The sequence below is a fragment of the Urocitellus parryii genome, chromosome 11, assembly GCF_045843805.1.
Source record: "Urocitellus parryii isolate mUroPar1 chromosome 11, mUroPar1.hap1, whole genome shotgun sequence".
Classification (NCBI taxonomy): domain Eukaryota; kingdom Metazoa; phylum Chordata; class Mammalia; order Rodentia; family Sciuridae; genus Urocitellus; species Urocitellus parryii.
The window spans coordinates 20,636,331-20,652,792 of record NC_135541.1 but is presented as its reverse complement, the minus strand read 5'-3'; the positions used below and the strand labels follow the sequence as shown (position 1 = coordinate 20,652,792).

General features: G+C 43.5%; 1 protein-coding gene across 6 annotated transcripts in view; it reads left to right on the top strand.

Moving 5' to 3' along the window:
* Phc2 (polyhomeotic homolog 2) overlaps positions 1–16,462 on the top strand; it is a 105,317-nt gene that overhangs the window by 38,349 nt on the left and 50,506 nt on the right. For all 6 annotated transcript variants that reach the window (XM_026406809.2, XM_026406811.2, XM_026406810.2 and 3 more), the window contains one exon: positions 14,827–15,054. In XM_026406809.2, coding sequence (XP_026262594.2) covers positions 14,881–15,054 — 174 coding nt within the window. In that variant the 5' untranslated portion in view covers positions 14,827–14,880. The remainder of the gene's footprint in view (positions 1–14,826; positions 15,055–16,462) is intronic.

Genomic DNA, 16,462 nt, shown 5'->3' with positions numbered 1-16,462 from the left:
TCAGATGGTCTGTTCTCTGAAGCATGTGTCTGGCTTCAATAGTCCCCTTTTGGGTTGGTTGTGTTCTGTAATGTGTCCCCTGAGAAGACAGACTAAGCAGCCTGTGTTACCCTGCAATTTCTCCAAACTATTTGCATGAAATACTGCAGACAAAAAGCCCAGCCCCTTATTGGCTGTTGCTAGGTAACAACATAATCATCAGGAAATTAGGCTGTCCTCTTTTTTTCCAACCCAGAGTATGTGTGTGATTGCAGCGTTGTGCAGGAAGAGAGAGGGAGTGGAACAAAGAGAGATAAATGGGATGGTCTTGAAGGCGGGGACACCACAGCCACAAACCTGCATCCCACGGTAGGACAATCTGCTTTGGGTTGGGCTATTTACTCAGTCAAGCCAATATTGGTACATTTTCCTTTTATTTATTTATTTATTTTTGTACAAATGACAAAGCTGGCAGGGCCCTGCAGACAGCAGGAACGGAAGCTATGGAAGCAACTTTGACATTTGAATTGATTTTTAGAAGCAAAAGGCAGTGTTTGGTATGTGGGGAAGACTGAGTGAAGGCGAATAACTGAAGGTGTGTGAGGAATGTGTATTGGCAGGTAAGAATCCATTCGCATGGCTGCAGAGCGCCAGCAAGGAACAGAACGTGAGAAAGTGCATGTGAATGAGGCATGTGGCAGAAAAAGCAAGCATGCTATAAAATGTGGAAGGGAGCCCCGTAAACTGAAGTTTAGAACTGTCTGCTGTAGCTCCTCCTGCGTTGAGGCATGTGGTCCTCCAGTCATTCGGCCAGGCTCTCTCATCCTACCCTCTGCCTGGTTACACTTAGCAGGGAGGTGAAAAGACATTAGTATATGAATGTGTCTGTGTGTGACTGTGTGTGCACGTGCACACATAATCCAAGGCCCTGGTTCATTATTAAGATTGTGTCCAAGGTTAACAGCGCAGAGAGTCCTAGCAAGCGCACAGCCCTACCTGGATGCTTCCACTGGGTAGTGAATATCCACGAAGACCCTGAGCACTGTCCTTTCCCTTCATGTTTGCCCCAGGTGGCTTTCCCACCTCTAACCTCCCTTGTCTTATCCTCCTGTTCAGTTCCCTAGCAATGACCCTGCCCTTAAACTAGACCCTCACTTGCCACACTGCATACTTCACTGGCTTGCTACAACCCCAGGCAAGCTAATTGCCTTTTGCCATTCATTGTCTGCCAGATTAATGACTCCTCCTGTGTCTGGCTGCCCAGAGCCTCCTGAGATTCTGCTGTGTACTTTTTCTGGCTTATCTTTCCCTTCTTCCTACATCCTCAGCTCAGCCTCTCCCGAGCTCCACATCTGAGTTTTTAGAAGCCATTCAATTTAAATACTAAACTAGAAGCACTACCATATTTTGCCTAATCACAGGAGATAGTCCCAGACATAATGCAGAGAGGACCATTTTGTAGGAGTGGTAAAAATGTACAAATACATCAGAAGCAAGACAGAATGCATTCCAAAAATCCAGACTCAGAAGAGAAGAAGATCCTCCCAACCACACCCCTGCCCCAGTAAACACTGGCTATTGCCAGTGGGTAAGATTAACAAGACTCAGAGCTCCTGCCCCGGAGGGGAAAAGCCATCCCTAATGCACAGGGGCTCATTGCCCCTTTCAGAGTACAGATACTAATGGAATGAACCTGGTACTCTGTGAAGGCTTTCTGTCTCCAACAGTGACTTTTGTTACCTCTCAGTTCTCAATTCTTCATCCCAGCTTTCTCATACATCAATTCAGAAAACAATCTCTGTTCTACTCTTCTTCCCCAGCATTCTCCAAGACAGAATTTCAAAGTGTAATCACTGGACCAGCAGCAACAGAAGTTTGAGGGTGGAATTCAAGCAACCATTTAACAACCCTCCAAGTAACTCTGGTGTACGTTAAAGTTTGAGAACCACTGTGAACCTGAAAATTGCATTTTAAATAAATTATCAGGTGATATTGACCACTGTAAAATCTCTGTTCCTTGAAAACAGGGGACAATGTATATTGAGAATGATACTCTTTCACTTAGTACCCCTTCCTAAAGTCCCAATCAAATCCGTCTCACAAGTCCCACCCCAAGTAAAACTTTAACTGATTCATCTGAAGGTTGTCACTTTACCCTTTATCACATTTCCAGGGTAGGCAAACTAGGATTCACGGGCCAAACCTAACTCACAACTGTTTATGTAAAGCCCTCAAGCTAAAAGCAGTATTTACATTTTTAGATTGAGGGGGGTCAAAGAATATGCAATTGAGACTCTAAGCTGTCTGTAAAGCCTAAATTATATACTGTCTGTACCTTTACAGAAAAAAAAGGCTTTCTAACTCTTTTTATAGATGTTATGTACTTATTTCTCCTCAGAGTTAATATCTGAATCACTTCTGTATTCCATTCAGTTCTGAGCACATAATAGCTGTTCAATAAATATAGAAAGAATGGATGAGCTAGTGGTGGTTGGGTGCACTAACTGGATGGTTGTCAACCACCAAGTATTCTGGGAACCCAAAAGAGATCAACTTTCCTACTTAGCCACTTTGTAGCTGCCCATCCATGAAATAGGAACAATGACTTAAGCAGATAAAAAAAAATCAAGAAGTTCAGACTTACGGTATTTACTCTTTTCCTTAGTATCTAAAATGATGAAAGCCAATTAGGAGTTGCATTGCATCTCAAAAAAAATATTAGCATTTTTAAAAAAAAGATTAGTTCATAAATGAAAGTTAAAAATAAGAAATGGAAAATCTTCAAGTGGATTTCTGATGTTCAGTGAAAGGTTTTCATGGAATAATACACTACCAGTGCTAGTAGCCTTGAGGATTACACTTGCCTTGAGGATACCCAGCTTGGGTGGACATCTCCCCAAACAGAAGCTCATGTCCTCAGGAAGCAGCCCCAGTCCACCTCTTAACAGCCTAATTGGTAGGAAGTTCTTTTTTCTATTACACTGAAATCTCTCTCCTTATGATTTCTACCCTGTGGTCCTCATTCTGCCTATGGTAATTATCAAAATTAGCTACCTAAGCTTTGTAAGTATGAGGTAGGAAGTAGGGTAGAATTATACCTGAAAGGAAAGGGTAGAGTGTTGAAGGGAATCTACCCATTTAGATAGTTTTCCCCTGAAAATAGTAAGAGAATAGGTTAGAAGTACGAGAAGCTAAAGGAAAGATTTATGAAGTTTTTTTAAAGACACCATTTTGTGAGCAAAAGGAGTTCATTTGAGCCGGCTGTAGTGGCGCACACCTGTAATCCCAGTGGCTTGGGAGGCTGAGGCAGGAGGATCTCAAGTTCAAAGCCAGCCTCAGCAAGAGTAAGGCACTGAGCAACTCAGTGAGACCCTGTCTCTAAATAAAATACAAAATAGGGCTGGGGATGTGGCTCAGTGGTTGAGTGCCCCTGAATTCAATCCCCTGTACTAAAAAAAAAAAAAAAGAAAAAGAAAGAAAAGAAAGAAATACAAGAACTAAAAGCCAGCACGTATGCTAAGAAGAAAGCAAACTTGTAAGTATGAAATGAAATAGGACATTCTGGTGGCCACGGGAGATCATAGGCTGACCACAGGTATGCAGTATGTCCCTGCTAGAAAGGAATGTTAATCACAATTAGAGGCTATTATTTGGGTCAAATGAGTATGAGGAGGCCCCAGAGCTGGGCCTGAGGGACTCTGCAATTGCTTTGTGATTCCAGAGCTTTGAAACAGTGGCCCAGACAGGATGCTAGAGCAGAAGCAGAGCAGGAGAAAACCCCTTAGGAATGGCTGAGGTCTCTAAATGGTGGGTTAGGCCAAAATAGAGAGGGCCTTACACAAAGACCTTCCCCAAAGAGGATGGAAGAAGGGAGTGAAGAAAGAAAGCCTAAACTCCAAGTCATATATATGCCTGTCAGCAGCATAATGTGCAGCAGTGTTGACATTAATCCAAACACCTGATAAACCAATCACTGCATGAAAAATAGTCCCAAGAAGAATGCTTACTGAGCGTTCGCCGACTCTCGATTTATAAGAACCTTTACTGCACAGCCTGGAGTCACAGGAGGAATGTTATCTAGTAATAGCTGTCGCTAACCAGCTTCTGGCTTCTTGCTTTTTCCCTTCCCTTCACAACACACATGTGTACATGAGTGCACATGTTGTATGACCACCTCTTACACACACACACACACACACACACACACACACACAGCCTGGCTTCTGTTATTCGGGGTTATCACTTCTCCCAGTTTCACTTGGAGGTGAGTTTTTTTTTCTCTCTCTCTTTTTTCTTTTCTTAGGAAGACAAGAAAATTCCTAGGATTTAAGAACAGAACTTTTTGGCCTCTAGTGGAACACTCACATCCAAGCCAGGACTCAGAGCATATTCAATCACATCAAGGCTTAGGCCCCCATGTTGGGGCCTTCCCTTTGCACTCAAGGCACTCCCTTATTACAATTTGAACATGAGCTCTAGATTCAGGCTGTTTTGGTTTTAACTGCTTAGTAGCTTGATGGTCTTGAGCAAGTTACTTTAATTCTCAGAACCTGTTTTCTCATCTGTAATTACTGCTCTAAAGCAAAACTAAAAGGATGACACAGACGGGGGGGGGGGGGGGGGGGGGCATGGGGCCGGGATAGTTTTAACCAAACCAGCACATGGTGCAAAACATGGTATTGTTTGCCTCTGTTTTCTTTCTTACTTTTCCCAAAACTCTTTTCATATATATACTTACATACACACACACATATATTTTTTATATTTTATTTATTTTTTTATTTGATGCTGAGAATCAAACCCAGTGCCTCACATGTGCTAGGCAAGTGCTCTACCACTGAGCTCTAATCCCAATAATTCTTGATAATTGATCTGTTAAACACATGAGGAAGCTGAGAAACTGAGTTCATGGAGGTTAAGTAACCTGAAGGTCCCCCAGCTAGGATGGAGGCAGAAATCAAAACAGCGTTCCCTGCGATGCTGCTCTTCCTCTGTCTTATAAGTCATGCTGCCCAGCCCTGTGCCCAGCATTCAGGAAAGACAATCCTCTATCCTTCCTTGCAAAGCACTTTGGGGCAGTTGTCATTGTTTTGTGTTACTTTACAATTAAATGACTGCAAGTGATTTTGTAAACAGTGATAACACAACCAGTCTTATGTATAGATAACATATGTGAAAATACTTATGAACAGGAAAGGTCTGTGGATGTTGGACTTGCTCCAGTTACCACGCCAGTAGTGATTCTTGGTGGCAGCACCTGTGTGAGCTGTGGTTGACAGATTTGCTTGGACTGACTCTACAGCTTTGGATGACTTGTGAGACAGTCTACTAGACAGTCTACTGGGGCCAGGTTCAGTTCATAAGAATGGATTAACTCCAAGCAGCTAGACTGGAGTAAGCACAAGCAGTTTTGCCTCTTGTGTATGGATGTACAACCCTGGTTTTGAATCCTGTGCCTGCAATTTGCCAGCTCTGTGTCCTCTGATAGTAATAGACCCTCTATGAACTTCAGTTTTCTTGTGGAAAAAAATGAGGAAATAATCCCTGTATCAGAGCTCAATATAGGGATTGTGAGATGAGATCATTTTCCCTAACAAGCCCACAGTAAGTGCCAAGAATTATGATTATTTACCAGTATCAGTTCCAAGGATGCTGGCTTCCTAATGGATAAAAGATCATTTACATACCAAATGAAAGTATTTATGACAAGAGATGCCCCACCTGTCCCTGGCAATTTGTCTGTTTAAAATATGTCAAAGTGTTCAAAATCTGTTCCTTTAATCTCCTCAAAGAGGATGTAAAGGGAAACACTTAGGCTATGCCCTTGGAAAAAGCTCTATGGGAGCCTGTTAGGGCACTCCAGCATGATACCTGCTTCTCAGAGGCACTTTGTTTTGTTTTGTTTGTTGTTGTTGTTGTTTTGGGGGGGCGTGTTGTTTGTTGGTCTTGTTTTGTTTTGAGGGTTTTTTTGTTTTGGTTTTGGTTTTTTGGTTTTTGGTACTGGGAATGGACCCAGGGGTACTGAGCTACATCCTCGGTCCTTCCTACTTACTTATTTTTTAAGTGTGACAGGGTTTTTGCTAAGTTGCTGAGGGTCTCACTAAACTGTTGAGACTGGCCTTAAATTTGCAATCCTCCTGCCTTGCCCACCCCCTCACCCAGTTACAGGGATTATAGTCGTGTGCACCATGTCCAGCTTCAGATGTGCTTTTGATGCTTGCCTCAGTAAGTCAGCAAAGTCCTTAGGCTGCAAAACATCAACCGATGCCTAGAGGGAGGCTATCGCCACAGCCCAGGGGACAGTGCAACAGGAGGAAGTAGAGAGAAAAAGGCTGCTCACTGTTTCCTATAATCCCTGGCCTGCTTAATTACGCTGCTTGTCACTAAGTAGCAGTGATAGAAAGACCAGCCTACCATGGGTTGCACTGACATCAGACTAGTTCAAGGATGAGTTGGGGTGACAGAAAATGGCAAGCTCTAGAAATGGTAGATGTGGTGTGTGTGTGTGTGTGTGTGTGTGTGTGTGTGTGTGTAAGAGAGAGAGAGAGACAGACAGACAGAGATCTAGCATGGAGAGACTTTAAAACAGTCTTTTTGTAGCCCTGGCTATCAAGATTTCTGTATATAAATCTCCCAAAAGGATAGCTCTACTAAGACTAAATAAGAAAGAACTGACTAGATCATATCATAAAGAATTTACTTCATTATTAGAAACAAGAAAGATTTTTTTCTAATTTGAGGCTATTGAAGGAAATTATAGTTTTTCTCTAGGGGAAAAAACATCTTCTACCCTAACCTACCTACCAGTCTATGCCTGAGTTATGCTAGGTGTTTTTAATTCATTGTTTCCCCCATTCTTTAAAACAAACCAATGAAATCTGTACTATTATTCTTCTGTCTTTTGCATAAAAGGAAAATGAGGCATAAAGAGCTAAGTAACTTGGCTGGGGTTGCTTTGGTATATTCTAGGCCCTAGTGACGTTTGTTCATTTGTATGGTACTTAATTTCTCTTCCTTTTTTTCTGAACTCTCTCTTGACATTTTGCGTTTGTGTAATTTTTGATTCCAAAGTGCTTTCTTATATGTATCTATTCTGATTCATTTTTGCAAAAGCTCTGAGAGGCAGAAGTGAGAAGATTGCCGTCTCTGCCTGTGTTAATACGTTGAGTGTTAGAGCTGGTCTAGAACCCATTATTCCTGACCAGGATCTCCCACACCTGCCTTTTGCAGTGACAGATTCACATCACTTCAACACCACCTTCCTTTAACTTTCCCTCTTATTCCTTTTCCAAGCCAAAATGTGCTGGGCTCTACTATTCTAAATAGTAGTCTGGACCAACAAATCTGAATAAAAGTGTTAATGGCTATTGAGAGTTTCAAAGGTACCTTCTCAATGTCTCGTGTTCATGAGGTACTTCAGTATCTACTTGGGTACTTCCTCATCAGGAGGAAAGATCTATCAGCAGAGTTTCCAGCTTTATTCATTCCTCACTTAACAGCATTCACTGCTGCTGGCCAGACACTATGTTAAGCATTCGGAATCTAAAAATAATAGTCAAGGCCTGCTGAAGAAAATCAGCCATCCTGACATATTATCAAAGATCAGAAGAAGGTACCAAACCCAGTACAAAGAGAAGCCTCTAGGAGGAGCAGACATTCAAGCTGAATGGCACAGGATGACTGGGTTCTGGCCAGGGAAATGGGAAGAGGACACAGGAGTGGCCAAGTAGAGGGAAGGGTCCAGGCAGAGTCATGAGACAAAGTGTGACCAGTGACCAAAGTGTGACCAGAACCAGTCTGGAACTGCGGCCTGTGGGCAGGCAGTAGGTGCAGTTGGAGGGAAGCACTGCCAGCATCTCCCCTTTCCACGGCAGGTATTTGGGGATCTTCAGCAGTGAGCAAGCTGTTTGGTAACTGTCCCCAATTCTACCACTGTCCATTTTCTTCCTCCTCCTTTAGGAACTTTATAATGATCATTTATATCATAAAGGCAACTACTCATTTTTAAAGTATTTTTTAGTTGTAGATGGACAATATATCTTTAGTTATTTTTATGTGGTGCTGAGGATTGAACCCAGTGCCTCACAGTGTGAGGCAAGCACCCTACCACTGAGCTATAGCCCCAGCACCTCATCTTTTATCTTGTACAAGGTATAACTGTAGACTTTATGTGCATTGCAATTCCTCAAGAGTGTTCATGAAGATGCAGGTTGCTGAGTGACATTCCCAGGAGTTCTGATTTGGTAAGTCTAAAATGGGACCCAAAAATTGGCATTTATTTTTTCTTTGCAGTACTGGGCATGGAACTCAAGGCCTCGTACATGCTAGGCTAGTGCTCTACTGCTTGAGCTATATCTCCAGCCCTTTTTATTTTATTTTGAGACAGAGTCTTGCTAATCTGCCCAGGCTACCCTCAAACATATAATCCTCGTCAAACTTGCCTCCAGCCTCTCAAGTAGCTGGGATTGCAGGCATGTATGCCACATGTGACCCCAAAAGTGGCATTTTTGAAGAGTTGCCAAGGACCATATTTTGAGAACTTCTGCCTTGAAGTATGCAAAACTGTTGTGAAGACAAGGCGGTTTTTCATCCTTTATACCAATTTCATTTGTATTCTTTTATACCAGTTTCTGAGCTAGTTGGCTTCAATATTAGGCAATATGATTTAGTGTTTGCTAGGGTTACCCATAACAAAGTACCAAAAACTGGTGGCTTCAAGTAATTGCAATTCACTGCTTTGGAGACTAGAGTCTGAAATTAAGGTATCTGCAGGGCCACACTCCCTCTGAAATGCTTTCTTGCCGCCTTCTAGCTTCTGGTGGCTTTAAACATTCCTCAGTTTGTGGCAGCATCATTCTGGTCTGCCTCCAGCTTCACTCAGCCAGATTCTCCCTATGTGTGACTTCTCTTCACATGGCTTCTCTTATAAAGACACCATTCATGCTGGATTAAGAGCCTATAGATGTGTACTCTGTGCCTTAGAGCAATGAAACTAGAGCTGTCCCAGTCTAGACAAACTCACCCTCCTGCTCAGTCCCCAGACACTCAGCATGTGCAGAGCATGCCTCAAACTATGTGTCCCTTCCAAAAAGATCAAATCCTTTTTTTTCATATTCTTCAACCAACCAGTACTGACTTATAATATAAATATTTGGTAAAAATCTTCCTTTTATAAATTGTGAAGAAAATAGTAAGGTTTCAGATAAAGATTATTTGTTTAAATTTATGGTGTTATGTTCCACAGTGAAACCATTCGGTTTAATTTCTATTGCTAGGACTATATGATTGGGTCTAACTTCGCATCTTTTACATCTGTCTTGTTGACCTTCATTTATTTACTCCACTTTCTAGAGACACTAAGGGTGGTAACACAGACAACTAGGAAGAGTGCATTTGGACTGTGCCAGTATTTCAATCACTCCAGCCTGCTGTCCGAGGACAGTTCCATGGGTGTGAATCAGGGTCCTATGTTCATGCAACAACTTGAAAGTATAAAGAGGTCTCCTCCAGGCCAGTAAGTTTAGAAAATTGAGCCTTCTTCTCTTGTTGCCTTATGCCTCAGAGATATGGGCAATCAAAGAAGAATCCCTTCCCCCTGCTCAGACTCTGCTCATGTAAGCGGAACAGGCATGATAATACCAACAGCAGCCATTATAGAATTGACTAGACCTCTCATTTCCTGTCAAGCTCTGATTCCATTAGGAAAACCTCACCCTGCTTTACCCCAGGGCTTTAGACTAGGTTTGGAGAGCTCCATTTTCAGTGTCTTTCTCCTCTTGTCCCTGGAAAGCTGTCACAGCTGTAATCCACAGCAAATGGATTTCCCTGACCCTGGGGACAAAGGCCTAGTGTTTCCTAGACTTGGCGGCTCCTGGGAGAGCAGAACCATCAGCATTTCTCCAGCTGCTGGTCTCAAGCCCTGTGGGCGGCAGAGACCTGTAATAAGATCACCATCTAAGCCAGTTACAGTCAGCACATCATTCAAAGTGGTCCCTTGAGGTTGGGAGGGGAGAATCAACGGAAATAGGAGTCCCGGCTCTAGAGAGCACAGGCTCACACAAAACCACACAGTGAGTTGGAACCCGGAGAAAAATAGACTTCTCATGCTGGATGTTAGCCATTAGAGAGATTTGGCTGTGGTTCACACTGGGATTCCACAGGGCTGGGTGGCCTAGGGGAAGAAATAAGGCATTTGTCGGAAGAAATAAGAGTAGAAATTAAAAGGAAATTGAATATGAGTGGGTAAATGTTTAAACAGTAAATATTAGGAATGTTTAAGGATTCCAGTTTTCCACTGTGGAACACCAGAGGGTGAGACTTAGTGAGATGTCTCCGTAGCCCTCGCTCACCACTAGCCCAGAGCTTTGAAGCAGAAGGAAGATAGGAGTGGGCAAATGTGACAGCTTTGGTGCAAAGAGTGGAACTACAGAAGAAAAGGCTCAAAAGCCAGAATAGTGACCCACACTTCCTGATTAATTCAAGTTCCCTCCCACTAAGAGACCAATGAAAACCGGATATATGGCAACTTTCTTCCTGGATTCTCTTCGGGGGCAAACTTCAGCCTTCTGATCCCACCACCATGAGGCCAACAGGCTTTCTGGGGGTGCTTTCCATGGTGCCAGAGGAGAGTAAAAAGAGCCAGGTCACCTTGAGTAAGGCACTTACTCTCTAAACCCTAGGCCTCAGTTTTTGCATAGGAAAAATGAGGTCATGGTAATGTTCATTTTCTTAAGTTGGTTAATAGGTACACATGTGTATTATCCTTTATACATATAGAGAGTTTATTTTGTGAATATAAAAATATTTTCTGGACATTAATTAGTAATTAATAATTAGTAATTAGGGGATTAAATTTAGTAATCTCAGTTCCTTTCAAACTCTAAAAATCTAGTATGCTCTCACACAGCCTTTGTTTAATGTCACTGAAGTACTAGTTCAAGGTGAGATTATGGGGAGTTGCAGAGTATGTAGGAGAAGAGCACTGGCTTTGGAGTCACACATGGGTCTGAATCCCAGTTCTTTGATGACCTTAGATAAATTATTTAGATAAGTTTCCTACTGAAAAATTTTGGGTATTAATAGCTACCCCATAATAGAAATCATGAGTCTATATAAAGCATCTGCTATGCTTGACAAATGATAAGTGCTTAATAAATTTTAATCACTATTGATGGAAGGTGTAGTAATTAAAAGATAATTCATGTTTTTAAACTAGCTGGGAAGAGTTCTGTAGGTCAGGTGGAAATTAAACTAAACTTTCAAATGAGCAGTAGGTTAGAATGTGACACTCATCATGTACTGCTAAACAAACATTTATGGACTGAAATCCTAGATGTGCATGGGAAAACATGTCATGAGCCCTGTTCTCCAGGAGTTCAGAGTCCAGTGGGGAAGACCCACCCCAATCAAATCACCTTCATGTAATTCTACACTTGTGAGTGCTGTAAGTGAGGTAAGCACAAGGTATTGTGGAAGCAGCTCTCCACTGGATGGCTTAAAGGAAAAATTCAGACCAAAAGCAGAACAGCTAGAGGTTGTTATATTCAGTGCCTGTTCCATGGCAGAGACTCAAACTATTGAAGATCTAAGGAGCTGGTTAAATGAAAGGTGGAGGGAAGGCATTTCAGAGGAAGGGAGCACATGGGTAGCCCACAGCAGTAAAAGAGGTGGCAAATAGCAAGGTGGCAAATAGTAATTTAGAATCATTCTGAGCCCAGTGGGTGTGTGGTATGGAAAAGTTGTGAGAGATGAGGTGAGAAAGACAGGCAGAGTACTTGGGGGCTTTACACACACTGAGCAGCTTGCCAGGGGAACCACGTGGACCCCAAAACTTGCAGTGGTAACTCAACAGCTGGAGCAGGGACAACTGGATACTCAAATGTCCAAACACAAAATGTCATATGGTCCAGCAATTTCACTGCTACTTATATACTCAAAGAATTGAAGGCAAGGACTCCAATAGACACTTGTATGCCAATGTTCATTGCAATGTTATTCACAGTAGCAGTAGTCAAGAGGTAAAAACCAGTGGCCATCAACGATAGATGAATAGACAAAATGTGGTGTGCAGACACACACACACACACACACACACACACACACACGTGAAACAAATGAAATTCTGATATATGCTACAGCATGAATGAACCTTGAAAACATTGTACTAAGTGCATAAGCCAGACATGAAAGGAAGATATGGTGTGGTTCCACTTCCATGAGACAGAGTAAGCAAACTCAAAGTAGATTTGAGGTTACCAGGGCCCAGTCAGGGGAGGAGGGCCATGGGGCCTTATTTATTGCTTAATAGTTATAAAGTTTCTGTTTTGGGTAATGAAAAAGCTCAGGAAATAGACAGAGGTGATGGTCACACGACATTGTGAGTTAATGTTACCAAACAGCATGCTTAAAAATGGTTAATCTCCCGATCTTCCCATCAGAGTCAGCGCCTTCCTTCTTTTTCCCTGTTTGTGAGCGATTGGGAGACAGCTGTAGCTACCAAGAGCATGAGCTAGGACAGAAAGGGCTGAGGGATGCGACACATTGTGAGCATGCACTGTCTAAGGATTAAGGGTATATGTGTGCCTGAAAGGGAGAGACAGCGTGTGTTTGATCAGCGGGTGGCAGAGATCCTCAAGAGGAGAGAGAACTGGAGCTGAGCAGCATGGGAGCCCATCACAGAGAGGACCAAAGGCAGGCTGTCAAGGGCAAGGGGCCAAAGAGAGTGAAGAAATGAAGACTAGGAGAGAGAGCTCATCAGTGAATGAAGGGGAAGAGTGACCAGGCCAGACCAATCAGGAGGGCAAGTGGGCAGGGGAAGGAAGGAGAGTGAGGAGGAGAGCAGGCTCCTGGGAGCAAAAGCACAGTGAGGTGAGGCACACTTAGGAGGACCAGCAAGGAGATAGCCACCAAGGCCAATGGGGAAAGGGAGGGTGTGAAAGGGTAGGGACAGGGGCAGCCCCAGGGGCCAAGGGAGCAAAAACCAGACAGACTGAGCCAAGAACAAGAGGAGAGAAGAGAGAAGGGAGAGGCGTGCTGGCCACAGCAGGAAGGACACATGGTCAGGGAGTCCAGGAAGTGCTATGTGCCTGAGGCCCCAAGTTGCTAGGTAAGTCTCACCCCACAGGGGAGCAGAGGCTGTCCTTACCTGTGCACTTTTTCTATAAAGGAATGCCTTGCTCTCTGTAGGATGCTGTCTTGTTTTTCAATGAGGATTGAGTACACACTGTCCACGATAGTGTCCCTAACTGCTGCAGAAGAAACAAAAAGGAGCTGCGGCTTGATCCCAGGCCTGGACAGCCTATCATCTTGATTTGCTGTGGCTGTTGCCCTGTTTTCCCATGTATTTCCTACAAGTACTTTAGTTGAGATTTCCTAGGGTGGGATGAGAAGCAGGAACTGAAACCCAATGCAGGTCAACATTTGGGGAAAGGAAGTGAGGCCTTGAACTGAGAAAGGACCTTGGGATTCAAAGGGGTATTCCATGTCTGGACAGAACTGTTGTTTACTGATTTCTTGCTCAGTGATCTTAAAATCCCAGTTGAGCCCCCTCTTGACAACTAGTTTTTCAGTTTCTGCAAGGTCATGAATTAACCCTGTTGTCATTCTCCACCCAGCCTAGTCTTCCCCCCCTAGAATGTAGATAAGGTGGATTTCCACAAAGCAGAGGACAGGAAACCCTTGTTGACTTTGCTGTGCATTGATTCCTGTGTCATCACCATCGTCATAAACATCCTTAACAAGTGAGTAGCCAGTGAAGTTCAAGGCAAAGGGAATTCATGGACAAGGGCCTTGCCCTGTGCAGTAAGAGTAGACATGGAAATGCTAGGGAAAACCTCTACTGAAAGGCCCAGGTCAGGAGCATGGTTTGCAGACGGGTTCACAACCTTGGAAGCCAAAAGCAACTTGCTGCCTGCCACGTAGATAAGAGTCCTGCCTTTCAGCCTTCACCCATATTTTTAAAACCCACAGTGAAACCCACCCTAGTCTGAAGAAAACAGCCTGATGAATGTCAACCCCCAAATTGAGCAGCACTAGGGAGATTCCAATAGGACATTAATGACTATTTTGATTGTAGAGCTTCACGCATGCTCTACCCCTGAGCTATATCACCAGCCTTTCAGTTTATTTTATTACCTCCTTATTTGCCTCTTTCTCTTATTCTGTTCTCTCCAAATTTTTAATCCTATTTCTTTCACCGTCTGGCTGTGTACATAATAAGCATGCTGATGTTCAGTTTCTCCATCCCAAAAAAGAAGAGGTTGACAGGGTGGAAGATGATCCCTAAGATAACTGCCAGGAGAACATGCAGAAATCCACCTCCTCTACACTAGTTTTACCTCCTCTGGCAGAAGAAACTTGTCATAGACTTTAACATCAGTCTGACCTAATTTCAAATCTCGACTAATGAACCAAGCATGGCCCTGTGCTTTTGGTGACAAGTGTGTCTCAAAACATTGGTTTACAAGTGGCTCCATGGCAGGCTGTTTGGAAAGGTGATGTGCATGTAGTCAAAGCTTGGTATAAGTAGCAGATTTGTCCCAGGACCCCTCATAGTCACCAAAATGTGCAGAAACTCAAGCCTCTTGTGTAAAATGGATAGTATTTGTATATATCTTACCCACATCCTCCCAGATACTTTAAGTCATCTCTAGATTATCTGTACTACTTAATACAATGAAAATTCTATGTAAATAATTGTTCTACTATATTATTTAGGGAAAAAATAACAAGAAAAAAAGGTATTCAAAGCTGGTTGAACTCAAGGATGCATAACCATGGAGGGTCAACTGCATGCACATTCTCTGAAAGCATTTGTTAGATATTTTACTACTGCCTCTTCCCTCCTAGTGTCTGCCTGCTCTTCTGCTGTCTGTGTGCCCTGACTGTGCCACTCTGTAGGCCATGGAGAATGAGCTGCCAGTCCCGCACACATCTAGCAGTGCCAGTGTCACCAATAGTACCAGCGGGGCCAGTAGCAGCAGTGGCTGCAACAATAGCAGCAGTGGTGGCAGTGGACGCCCCCCGGGACCCCAGATTTCTGTATACAGTGGCATTCCTGACCGACAGACAGTGCAGGTAAGATTCTGATTGATCCAGGAATTGCATTCCTTAACCATCCGCAGGGTTAGCCAGGCAGAGGTGTAGGCATGATCTGCTGGAGTAACCTAGATGCCTCCCAGATGGGCAAAAGGGAGTAGGTTAGTAGATCTATATTTGTATATGGTTAGGGGAGTGGGAGAGGCGCAAGGAAATTTGGAAAGAGAGAGTACTTAGCAGATCATAAAAATCTCTTTCTTACCCAACAGTGTAGATCCCAGGGTGATATTTTAGGAGAATAGTGTGTAAAAGGGCAGACAGCTAAAAATAAGAAACAGCAAAAATGACTTAACTGCTCAGCCAAAATCCAAACCCATTATCCAAATGACCATTGACCTGTCAGGAACAAATAAGTGTCTCAAAGACAGAGGACCATAAAAGAAGCCCAAAGGAGTCTATTGTTCTTGAGCTTTTTTCTTTTTTCCCTGAAATTAACAAAATGTCATCCATGAGACCCCCAGATGATTACACAACGTTCCAAAATGCAGTCCTGGCCATGTGTTGCCACCTTCTGTGTGCCCAGCACTGTGGCAGCATTCTGCATGTTTATTTCTCCAGCTATGAGAATGGCTGTTATCAACACAGTCCTATAACTGCTGAAATGGAGGCTCTGAGAAGGCAGTAACTTGTCTAAGGCCATTCAGATAAAGAAAAAAAAATGAGCCTAAATCTGACCCCAAGCCCATGTTCTTAATCACAACAATATCTGTTTGAGGTTCCTAGATAATATAGGCAGAAGAGAGAGGCCACAGTTGAGAAATGTTTACTCTAAGTAATTTTGCTGTACTGAAGGAGTGACCTCATCCCATTTTGGCCCCAGGCCCAGATAAGGGAGTGGGGGAGAAGCCACAGCAGACAGTGAGAAGCCTGAGAAATTCGGCTAAAGAAGACACTAGTGGATGACCTGGACTGTCCCTCTCCTTGTTATCTCTGCCTCACACTTAATCTAACCATGTCTCCAGCTCCCACCCTGCTCCCTGCCTCTTCCCCTGCCCCTTCATGCATGAGTATCTGAGCTCTGGTATCCAGCATCTGGCATCAGGGATGTGCCCTCCTCCCACCACTCATCAGAACTCAAGGCAAGAGAGGCTCGGGGCTTCTGCTGTGGCAGCCTTGCATTTACACCCAGGCAGAGCCACTGAGAGCTCCTCCTGGCCCATCCACTGACACCCTCTGGTGAGGAAGAGTCAGAACCTCAGGTACTGCTGGCTGAACTGCTGAAAGGTCACTTTTAGGAGGTTAAGGAAAAAGAAGGGCCAATTTAAGGGGAAGAAGAGCAGATGATTCTGGGGACAACAGGGGGTTAAAAAGTAGAATCCAGATGAAGAGGAGAGTAGAGCGTACTAGGGAGAGAGGAGTCAGAGAAATATGTGCAAGAGTTGGGGTT